This window comes from Pteropus vampyrus, unplaced genomic scaffold (genome assembly GCF_000151845.1).
Source record: "Pteropus vampyrus isolate Shadow unplaced genomic scaffold, Pvam_2.0 Scaffold146, whole genome shotgun sequence".
In the NCBI taxonomy this organism is placed as follows: domain Eukaryota; kingdom Metazoa; phylum Chordata; class Mammalia; order Chiroptera; family Pteropodidae; genus Pteropus; species Pteropus vampyrus.
Window position 1 is genome coordinate 1,056,378 of NW_011888927.1, and position 11,921 is coordinate 1,068,298.

The 11,921-nt window shown below is 39.4% G+C and overlaps 2 protein-coding genes across 2 annotated transcripts in view; both read left to right on the forward strand.

Annotated features, from left to right (window-relative positions):
* LOC105298169 (alsin-like) overlaps positions 1-1,405 on the forward strand; it is a 22,126-nt gene extending 20,721 nt beyond the window's left edge. The window contains exon 17 of the mRNA XM_023535986.1: positions 1,222-1,405. Within this exon, the coding sequence (XP_023391754.1) occupies positions 1,222-1,405 (184 nt within the window). The remainder of the gene's footprint in view (positions 1-1,221) is intronic.
* Positions 1,406-4,756: 3,351 nt separating this feature from the next.
* Positions 4,757-11,921, forward strand: part of MPP4 (membrane palmitoylated protein 4) — a 41,768-nt gene continuing 34,603 nt past the window's right edge. Inside the window, exons 1-4 of the mRNA XM_011369150.2 lie at positions 4,757-4,844; positions 8,875-9,053; positions 9,929-10,050; positions 11,599-11,676. Coding sequence (XP_011367452.1) covers positions 8,975-9,053; positions 9,929-10,050; positions 11,599-11,676 — 279 coding nt within the window. The 5' untranslated portion in view covers positions 4,757-4,844; positions 8,875-8,974. The remainder of the gene's footprint in view (positions 4,845-8,874; positions 9,054-9,928; positions 10,051-11,598; positions 11,677-11,921) is intronic.

Below are 11,921 nucleotides of genomic sequence, written 5' to 3' on the forward strand. Positions count from 1 at the left end.
CATATGAAAATGGAATCATCAGACACAAAAATGGAAAAGAGCAATTATTTAATAAATGGTCAAAGTATCACAATAGCTTATTAGGAATTTTGGAAGGAGAGTGGAATCACAATGGAATCACCCACATTGCAAATTACAGATTCTTTAGGGTTCAAATATAGAAAAAGAAAGAGAAGAAAAGACAGACAATCTAAAATGAAAAAGAAAAGAAAAGAAAACTAGAATTAATGTCGGGTTTCTGGCTTGGGTTTATTTTTTTTAAACTTTTCAACTTAATACCATTAACATTTCTATTAAATAAACTGAAAAGATGGGGAGAACTGGGGAAAATACTGACCACCAGTGACTTGTATTATTAAGCATTTATGTTATTGAAGACCATATCTAAACATATCACCAAGGAAAAAGCTGAATTAATACACCTATATGTAGGAACATGCTCAGCATTACTGAAAATAATAATATTGCACATTTAAACAAGGTGCCATTTTGAACCTGCTAAATTACCAAAAGTGTTTTAAAATTTACCCAGTTCTGGTGGGGTTATAGTGAAATCAGTATTATTCCCACATTGCTGGTACTGGATTAAATAGCAATGACCCTTTTGGAAAACAATTGTTATTAATATTGATGTCACCAACATCAAAAATTATTGTGGAGTCTTGAGTAGTCCTGTTAAAGAGCGTATCCTAGTTAAAGAGCAGAAAACACTCTACATTGTTTGGATGAGGTGTTCTTTATAGTGTAATTCTCAAGCACGGACATTTTCAGAATCACCTGGGATTCTGAAAAATGTATTCTTAAAAATACATTCCCAGAAATTCTGACTCTGAAAAGATGCTTAATCTTTATGTTTATCAAACATACTAGATGATTCTGTTTACAGTCCTTGGTATACCTTGTAACAATCAGCACACTCTAAATGTCCAATAAGTAAATAGTGGTTTAGCAAAATATGGTATTTATACTTAGCAAAGAATATTAAACAGATTTTTAAAAGTTTTTATTTTAGAGGGCAATGTACAAAAATTTGTCTTATTTACAACTAGGCAAAATAGACATTAGATAGGGGGACTGGAAGAAAACAGGGAAAAATGAAAGCAACCGATTTTGTTGGGCTGTCAGAATTATTAAGGGATTTCCTTTTTCAATCCCATGTGCATTGTTATGCTTATGTAATTTCTTTCAAAGTAAATTTGAAATTGTTTTTAACTTTTTCAGGCATGTTACTATCAGATCCAGCGTGAGAAGCTTAACTAGGCTGCAAAACAGCTTGACAACTGGATTACCTATACAGAGTATCTGTTATAGCACCATCTGGCGTCTTCCTGCAGTGGCAGAAAAGAACAGTCTTGAAATTAGAACGTTGTGTTATATTTTGGTTATTATTTCTGAGTCTTACTAATGATCAGAGCCCTGAGCCCAGGAAAAAAAATAAAAAACCTATACAGTTGGAAAGGAGGATTAAAAAGGTGGTAGAAATCAGATTAGACCAGTCTCTGGTCTACATTGAGTTCCCAAAATATCATAAGCCCACTGTTTGAAAAAAGAAGATATCCCTTCCTACAGTAAAGGGCATGCCAGCTACACGATGTTGTAAGACTAGTTCTCAGTATAGCTTCTTACATTAAACAAGTTGATGGATATTTTTGAGTTTCTGGTTTGCCTGCAGTTAGTTACCCCCAGACCCCTTTGCAGGGAGCAGATTGCACTTGAAACTACAGTGGCCGCACTATGCCTTCCTAAATTCCTTGCAGTCGTATGCATCATGCTTCTTTGCTGGGGTGGGGAAGAGGAACTTTTAAACTGCAGTTTTAACTTTTTCTAAGCTTTTCCACCAGGGTATTCATGATGGGAGAGGTTCAATGTAGTGACAGCCACATCCTAACCCCAAACATGGAACACGTCTGAATAGGAGTATTCTGCCTCCTGGTTAAAAGAACATAGGAATTTTGTTCCTGGTTTCCTCACGGTTCTACAGAATGAATACACTGGAATTCAAACACTGACTCTGAGCTGCTGTGGAGCCTCCTTTGTCCACGTGCAAACGCTGTGTCCCGAGGCCTGTGAATGAGAGCCTGAGAGCTTTTGCATGCAGGCTGTGTTTTGGAGCAGGACAAAAGACTGGGACATACAGAAGCAAAGAACTGCATCCACCCTTGATCTATTGTTGTGGTTCTTCCCTATACCTCGCATTGAACTCACAGAGGGGAAGAGAAAAGGAATAAGCTTTGGCTTTTCCCATTCAAAGTATTGTGACACTTCCACATTTTAGTGTCTTGCTTTTTTTTTTTTTTTTTTTTAATATCCTGTTGTAAGCGGTTGATTTATACTGTACAAGTAACACTAGTAGGTATTTTGAATAACATAGGTGCTCTTCATCTCCCACACACCATGGTGAGCGCACGGAGTGTCCTCCTGATTTATGTTAACGTCGGCAGATGTTAATCAATTTGGAAAAAGGATCATGGTTTCTGCTCAACTTTATAATCAGGACAAGTGTTTATTAAAATATTGTTTGGGAATGTTGGCTGTAATGTAACAGCAATTTTCTTAATAAAAAACATCCATCTTTATGAGGTTGTTTTGATTGTGAAAGAAATGACACAGGGAAGCCCAAAAATTCAAAAGAAATCTAGGCTTAGTATTTTTTTTTTTGCCCGCATTGTAATCCACACCTCTTTATATTTGCCTCAGAGGTCCCTCTAAGGTTTTAGAGATCTCTTTAAAATAAACATCAACTTACAGCATGCTTGGGGGCAAAGAACAAATTAATTTTCTGATTCTAATAACACAAGGACAAAGGCCTTAAATTATTATTTCTTTGAATAAAAGGCATATTTTGATAGTTTTTTTTTTCTCCTGAACAGATTCAGGGAAAGAAGAATGAGGATTTAAAATTCTGGTTAGAAATATTAGGCCTTAGATAATTATTTTCCTGTAATTTCTTCTCGAGAAACCTTTTATCCTGCTGCTGCTGTCTACTAGAATTTGCCTGCCTTTTGTTGGGAAGAGACCAGTACTTACAGATTAGTGTATGTTAATCACTTTGCATTTCCATTAGGAGTGTTTTGACTTTTGAATAAGCACAAGTTCCACATTTCCCTTGTAAAGACAAATGTACTGAATACCTTTGACCCTTTGAGAGAGACAGACAAGGGCAATTGTGAAAATGGACAGAAAAATTTGAGACCCACTGAGAAACTCTCAAATGCTTGTAGGCTGTCTCAATTTCCCCTACCCCACCCCCAAAAAGTTATAATTCATCCTTTTATTTGAGTCGTGAATGAAAATGTCCAGTTACTTGAGTTCTTCATACTATATTTATGCTTTTCTGGTAGCATATTAAAATTATAGTATTTCAATTCTGTTGGAAAAAAACCCCAAATCTCCAGACCAATGTCTGTAAATAGGAATACCGAGCAACCATGCAGCAATTTACAAAGATCTCTCACACATGATGAATGCTCACAGCAGCCCAGTGAGGCAGGTATTTAACCCCACTGATCCCTGCTTCTCAGACATGGAGTGGCCGTGATTTGCTTTCTGTTAGGGTGAGGAATCCAACCCAGGACTTCCTACCTTAATCTCAGGGCTCTTTGCTACTACAGCTGTCGATGTCATTTCATAGCTGGGTTATGCCTTAAAAGTTTACAAAGTAAAAAATGAGTTGAAAATGAAAACTTTTAATAAAATTTAGTGCTTTTGATAAAACATGTTGTGCTTGAAACAGTTGTAAATGTATCACATTCCCAGCTTGGATTTTCATCTACAGTGGAGAGCGAAGCCATATGTTTAATTTAGGATGAAAGGGTGGATAAACTTATAATTGTTATTTGGTCTTTACCCTTTGCTTCGCTGTAAGCAGTACCTTTCTCTTGTACTTTCTGTGATACCGACTTTCAGACATTCTTCCCACTGACCTCTCCTTGTCATATAAAATTTGCAAAGAAATACGTAGCTCCCGTCTGAGAGAGAATGGACTATTAAGTTCAGAACACTGGCTTGGTAGGGGACCTTCCAGAAGGAAACCATTTGTTATAGGCCTCATGATGGTTATTGGCTGAAGAGTCTTCCATCCCTTTCTTATCATAAAGTTAGAAAATTAGTAAGGTTAATAGATCGGCTTACTCTCAGGTATCTCTAGCTTTTCCTTTCATTAAAAATGCTATCTTCTGTCATGGTGTGGCTGTTGTCCTGAAATAGTCAACAAAAAATATTAGTCTAATATTAACTGTTAATTATGTGCTGGCAATTTGAGAGAGAAAATACTAAAGTGAAGGTTGAAAATGATATAATTACCAATCTTCAGTGCAAAAGTACTTAAGATTTGTGACAGGAGAGGCTTGTGAGTTATTTAGCGGTTAGGCTGGGTTAGGCTTCTGTGGATTAAATCAAAGAGGATGTGCAGGGATTTTATCTGCAACGGTGTGAGGTGACTTTGGCAGCTAATAGCCCACTAGTGTTTCCTACTGGAGCGTTTCTCTGGACAGGAGCAACATCACATGTTTACAGTCTTGCAGGTAAGAGCCCCTGCCAAATGACCCTCAGCTACCAGAGAGCTCTATAAATGTCTGCCCTTCTGCCAATTTTTAATAGCTGAAGATATAATTCTGGGCAAACTGATTTAAATGGTTTAGTTTCATTGTAATCTAAATTATATGGAGAATTTTATAATTTTAAAAGGATTTGCTTTAAAAAGCCATTTTTTAAAATAATTTTTTATTTTTCAATTACAGTTGATGTACAATATTATATTCATTTCAGGTGTACAACATAATGATGTCTATACAACCTACAAAGTGATCACCAATAAATCTTGTACCCAAGAAGCCATTTTTAAGGTATGGAACAATGAGTTGTCATGGAAATTGATTAAATCGAGTGTCCTAGTCCTAATCAGCATTTTGACCCAGTGGAAGCCAGCCATTTTTGTACAGGCCATTTCTCATTAAGTTTTCAAGAGCTTTTTAGACTTTGTCTAATAGCATTATTTTGAAAAAGCATAATTGGGATAGAAGGTGTGGTATTTAATAGTAATCACATTTTTAATTGTTCATGGAAACACTGACCTTTAAAATAACGGTTAGGGCAAACTCGGGAGTCAGTAACACTAATGCAGTTTCTAGGCTGATGATAGAACCAGCTATCCTTCCTGTTACTTAGCCCAGAATTGCAGGTGTTCGGCTATTTAATTTAACAGTCTCAATCAAGAATTTTCATTCTCAAGATGGCAAAAACAAGTGAGTCTCAAGTGAAAAAAATTGGTTGAGAAGTCACGAAAAGGAAGACAAGTAAGTGACATCACAGTCTTCTGCCAGGCACTAGCATCTTCAGGACTAATACTGGAAACTAAGGAGGAAAACTTCTGCTTTTACTACCTCTTTGAGTGTCAGATTCCCTACCTGTAAAATGCAGGTTGCTTTTGATTATTTCTGAGGTCTCCTTCAGCCTCGGATTTCAAAGTTTGATAGGGAAGAAGGTTGAAGTCAGTATAAGCAGGCGGAGGAGGAGAGGAGGGGCACAAGTCTCTGGAGCTCAGCTGCCTCCAACCTCAGGATTGAGGTTACAGCTGCTTGAACTCCTGGCAAGAGGTATCAGCCTTTTGCTTCCATTTCTTAGCTTCCTGTTTTATGCTTCCCAGCAAACCTGGGAATACCAAGTGCTTGCTATACCCCAAGCCCTGTTAGAGCTGCTGAGGCCACAGCAGTGAACAGCACAAGCAAGGTGTCTACTCTGCCCCTCTAAGGTGTGACCCAAGGTGTCTACTCTGCCCCTCTAAGGAGCTGGACACTGAATGGGTTAATGCGTAAGAGACTTGCGAAGCATGGTGAATGCTCTGAAGACAATAAATCACAATGGTTTTCTTAGCTACCTGGAAGAAGGGAGGTAAAATCATTTTCTGGGGTTTTTAATGAATTTTTGTCTTAGCTTGGGCTGCTATACCAAAATACCGGGGACTAGGTGGCTTAAACAACAGAAATGTATTTTTTCACAGTTCTGGAGGCTGGAAGTCTGAGATCAGAGTACTAGCATAGTCAGGTTCTAGTGAGGACTCTTCCTGGTTCTAAGACTGCCTCCTTTGTCCTCACATGTTAGAGAGAGATGGGGAGAGGGAGAGAGGACAACTCTGGTGTAAGGGCACTGCTGCCATCATGAGAGTCCCACCTGCATGACCTCGGCCAACCTAATTATTTCTCCAAGTCTACATCTCCAGATACCATCACCCCGGGGGTAAGGCTTCTACATAGGAATCTGGTGGACATAATTCAGTCCATAGCAAATTAGTGACAGAACCCTGAGGATCACCCAGCAAGGACAGTTTTTAGAATTTACGCAAGTCGTGAAGATGAAAATGACAATTTATCCCTTTATGACTGAGAAACTGTAGTCAAAATGAGCTTTTCAGAATACATGAATGAGTTATCTGTGTAGCCCAGGAGTTGGTGATAGGTTTATTAGAAGCTGTTTTAACACTCAACATTCACTGTAGAAACCACAATCTATTTGTAAAGCTCGCTCACAATAAGTTCATCTCAGGAACCTAGACACCCCATCGGCTGCATGGATAGGCCTTCTCATTTGGGCGTTAAATATGAAAGAAATGTGGCCTGCCTAATAATGCACAAACAGCAGCTGGCTTGTTTAATCTGTACAGCCCCCTTTGGGTACCAGATTTAAGAGGTTGCCTGAATATGATGACTTGGGGTCAGACCCATCTGCTCTGACTTTGTCAAACACTCCATCTCCCTTTTAAATTCCCTGTCCTGGAAGTTATCCTTTATGGAGAGGAAGATGAATCATACATGCAACTGTTGTGCTAAGTGACTTAATAGAGGCTCAGAAATTGGAACACAGGAAAAGGCAGGATGTAATCTGACTCAGTAGGGGCTGAGCAGGGTGGGTTGTGGTGGGCAAGGCAAAAACATGATACCAAGTTTGGGTAGAATCTAGCAAACTAGAATTCTTCGGTGTGCCTGGAAAAGAATGTTGATGGGAAAGTTGCCTAAAATTCTATAACAGCTTTTTGTGCTGCTCTTCTCGCTGCCTTAGATTTTAGAGACAACATCATAATGATCTGTCTTTTTCTAGATAGCATCCCTGGCTCCGCCCCACAATTTTATAAATTCTAGACAGTCCTCGAGCATATAAGAATCGATACCCCAGCCTTTAACAATTAATTTGAAATGCTCCTTTAAAAAAAAAAAATCTGGATTAATTCTTTTATTTTCCTACCCTAATAAATGCTGTCAGTACACTACCCACATCCCCTTGGTCCTCACGATCTTGGTGCCCTGTGAGCCAACTTAAAACTGTTAGCACCTGCACTCTCTGATAGATTTACATAGCTGGCTGAAAGTACCAGAAGTAACGCTCTCTGGGAACAGCCTTCAACCAGTGACTGGCAGCACTGGTGTGTAGATACCCCCACGCCCTTGTCCCTGGTTCCCTCATAAGATTAAGCTCTAGCTGCCTATAGTGCTTACTTGCTTGATACACATTTTGCTGGTTTACCCCCACCCTGCTCTATCTTAGTACTCCACTTCTCTACTGGCATTTCTTGGGATTAGTTTCCAAACAAATGACCTCCCTGGAATCTTTGCTCTGTGTCTGATTCTGGGGGCAACCAAACTAAGATACTTACCTACACAAAACTTCAAAAATATCCACGTACATAAAAGGAGAAATTAAATAAATGTAGTCGATAAGACTTCATATTTTAATACATAAATATGAGATATCACTACACCAAAAGATATAGTGAAATAACACAGTTGCACCTACAAAAAGATGACTAGGGATGTGCAGCAGCTTTGAATGCAGATACAGCCTAATGGTGATGTGCTGTAGTGACCCCCTAAATCCTGCGAGTAGTGTTACCATTAATGACATGCTTTTCTGAAATGGTGAGCAACTCGCTAAAGTCCAGGCAAAACAGAGTAAATTCATTCCTCAATTGTGGTAGTAGCATTCTAGAAAATTCAATGTGTATTAAAACTATGCAAAAATACTTTTTATATGTAAAGAAAAGTTGGGTTCTAGGCTCAGATAATTATAATTTTTTTCCAGCAACATGAAAAGTCCAGTGGGACATTTGAAGCTTATACAGGAAGGACACTAGGTGACTCTTCATTGTGTAGGGCAACTTCCAGTAAACTTCCTCAATAAGCAGTGGGTGTATTCCCTTTGCCCTCATGTCCTTAAGCCTTTTCCCTATCCTGCTGGCTGAAACGTAGAAATGATGGCTGGAGCTCCAGCCACTGCCTTGGAGCAGGAAGAGGAGAAGCACACCATGCCAGGGTGATGGGGCAGTGAGGGAAAGAACCCCTTCTTTGAGAACTTCCTGGAGCAAGGCTGCACTACCAGCTCTGGATTGTCTCTGCCTCTGGATTTTTACACGAGCAAAATACAAACTTCTATCCCGTTAAGCCACTATCATTTGGGGTTTCTGTTTCTTGAAATTAAACCTACCTAAAGTGATATAGAAAATAAGCTCTGAGAGTGTGTCTCAGCAGTAACACATGCCGTTGTGATCAGTGCCATGAAGGACTCTAGGGAGCAACGAGAGGTAACGGGGCACCTGAGTACAGTCAGACCGGGGAAGGCTCTGCTGAGCTCTGAATGATGATAAAATCAACTAGGCAAAGAGGTGGGAAATAAACAAATCTAACATTATCACTTATTAAAAAGAACGGTGTTTGTGGGGGGTGGTGTGCGTAGAGGGAGTATTTTATAAAAAAAGCAGTTTTCACACAGCTGGTGAATGGCTAATGAGTAAATGCCTCAGAGCAACTATGTTTTGTCTGATGTGACTCTCAGTGTGTAGCACAGTGCCTGACATGCTCACTAAATGCTGTTGAAACTATATTTCAGTGTGCTAAAAGCACTTGGCCAGCATGACTGAGTGAGCTCTGTGCTGCCTATCGATCTGCTCCCCAGTTCTGAATTCTTTCTGGAAGCTCGGGCAGGGAAGATGATACAGTCAGACGAAGGAGCAGGTTCACCAGACAAGAAGGACATGAAGCGTTCCACGACATCCACCCCAGAGAATGGTATGTGGCTCCAGAATTCTTTTTCTAGACCAGAAAGTTCTTATAATATCACTTTGAAAGTGTGACCAAATGAATGGGCATGCATTCTGATAGATTTACTGTGATTCCTATGACAAACGTGTCGTACGCTTTTGGACTTGTCATACACTTGTCCTACTCTAACTATCAGTGATAAGTCTAAGCAGTTTTCAAGGCAGAAAGGAAAGGAATTGACAAAATGGATTCAGAACCTCTTTTTTTCCTTCCCCACAATGTTTTATATAAACTTAGAACTTGTTCTCATTCAAAATATCACTGCAACAAATAGAATTTCTATGAAAACACTTGTAAAAAAAATCAAGCATTCACTAAAATCTGTTCAGTTCCTTTAATCGGTGGAATCCTGAGATTTATATTAAAAACTTACTGGAAGTTAGAGTTTCTCAATAATGCTTTCGATAAAATGTTCAGAAAGGGTAAGAACAAATGACTCTATGTTTGAATTAGAGATGGAAGATCCAGAAAGCAACTAGATGATTTTGGAATAAGCCAAAAGCTGGGAAGATAGAGAGGGGAGAGCAATATCATTCTCATAATATCTTAAATCTATATACTGTGATCTATTATTTCATCTAATGTTAGCATCAACCCTATGGGAAAGCTAGTGTATTCTCATTTTGCCACAAAGAAACTGAGTTTCGGATAGTTGGGTGACTTTCTGAAGTTCACAGCAAATGACAGAATAGAGCTTGAAGGCTGATCCTTTTAAATCCAGTGTCATCCTCACTCCTCATGAGCCCCTGTGACATGTCCCAGCTGACTTGTCTTTTACATTTACACCTGCCTTTCTTTCCACCCCCACCTGCCACCCGGTCCCTGCTCTCTCTTTTTTCTAGGTCTCTCCCAAATCCTGAGGCTTGTGCTGCAAGAGCTGAATCTGTTCTACAGCCGAGATGTGAATGGAGTGTGTCTCCTGTATGATCTCCTCCACTCCCCGTGGCTTCGGGCTCTGCTGAAGGTGAGTGCCCTGATTCTTGGAAGCCTTTGCTTCCTGTGGATGCAGGAACTACTTACTCAACAGTATCGCCTGTCGGCTGGCAGGACAACAACTTCGAAAAAGTTCTCAGAGCGAGCTACACAAACCTCTTAGCTTAGAAAGGAATTAAGTTAGGTGGAAAAGACTATGGTTGCTCCTTTTTTTTTTCTCCCTGAGGCCCCTGGGATCCCAAAGCAGCCACCACAAATGGCCATCAGCCTTAGCAGCCAACTCAGGACAAATAAAAAAGCTTCTAAAAACCCATTCCTCTTTGTTTTTTAAAATCAGAAAAAGGTATCTACAGTTCTGTTTAGGAATCTTAAGTTTTTCTTACTTTGAAGATTTCTCCTCCTCCTCCTCTTCCTCTCCCTCTCCCTCCTCCTCCTTACCCCCCTCCCCCTCCCTCTTCCATTATTATCTGACTATAATTTTGTTCCCCTGAACAAATGTTATTATTAAGAAACATTTTTTTTGAAGTTATATTTGGGATGTGGGCGTTTTCTTCACTTAAGTGTGAAATGTTGTCAGCCTTATGATACATGTTAATATTATATTTTTGAAAATAAGAGCATGAGCACAGAAGCACTCCGCTAAGCATTTGTTTTAAAACACCTGATTTCTTTATTCATGTGTTCATCAATAGACTCTTTGGTTATTTCTGTGTCTTGGCTATTGTGAATAATGCTGCAGTGAACATGGGCGTACAAGTATCACTTTGAAATGGTGATTTCATTTTCTTTATATATATATATACCCAGAAATGGGATATACAAGGGAATATTATTCAGCCATTAAAAAGGAAGGAAATCCTCCCTCTTGCATTTATATGGATGAGCCTTGAAGGCATTATGCTAAGTGAAAAAACTATACTGAGAAACACAAATGCTATATGTTCTCACTTATATGTAGAATTTTAAAAAGTAGAATTCATAGAAACAGAGTAAAATGGTTGTTGCCAGGGACTGGAGTGTGAGAGAAATGAGGAGAGGTTGGCAAATGCGTAAAAACCTCCAGTTTTAAGATGAATAAGTTCTAGAACTCTAATGTATAGCATGGTGACTATAGTGCCTTGTCCTTGCTCACCACGGGCAGGCTGTCTGTGCTTTGGACGCCCTCCTCAATCCATCAGCCTTAATTGCTTCCAGGGACACTTGAGCCCTAGCACTGAGGTAAAGCAGGGAAGTGCCATCATCCCAGATCTGGATGGAGGAAGGCGGGGCTGAGCTGGTCTGTTGGGTCTCATTTCTGCATTCTTAAGAGAAACTATATTTCGAATATAAGAGTAAGGGCTGCGCTGTGGAGCTAAGCAGGCCTTGGTGTACTCGGCCCAACCTTAGATCCTGGTGTGAAAAAAAATTCCTAAGGGTCAGCAGAGATGAAGTTGGAATTTTTACAAATGGACTTTTACTGGAGAATTAAGGAAGGAAAAGGAAACTTGCCCGAGCTGTTTCTCCCCTTGGAGAGCCTTAAATCCAAAAAGTTAACAGTGACATTGTCAACATGCTGCTCTTGCATTGTTGCCTTCTGCAGGTGTATGACTGCCTCCAGGAATTTAAAGAAAGGAAACTTGTTCCTGCCACACCTCACGCGCAGACATTATCCTATGAGGTGAGGCGATTGTTAACCCACAGAATAGTAGAGCTTTAATGTGATGTTATTTTACTCATAGTGCTAATTTAAATGAATTAAAGGCTCTAACGGAAAAGTCTGATTGATGATCATGCATCTAATAAATGTTTTTAACTAAGCTTTAACGGAAGAAAACCTACCTGCTATCTCCCCAAATTAAAAACAAACAAAAAAGAACATCTTAGCATGTCTCTATTTTTCTCTCTCTCTTTTTTTTTTTTTTT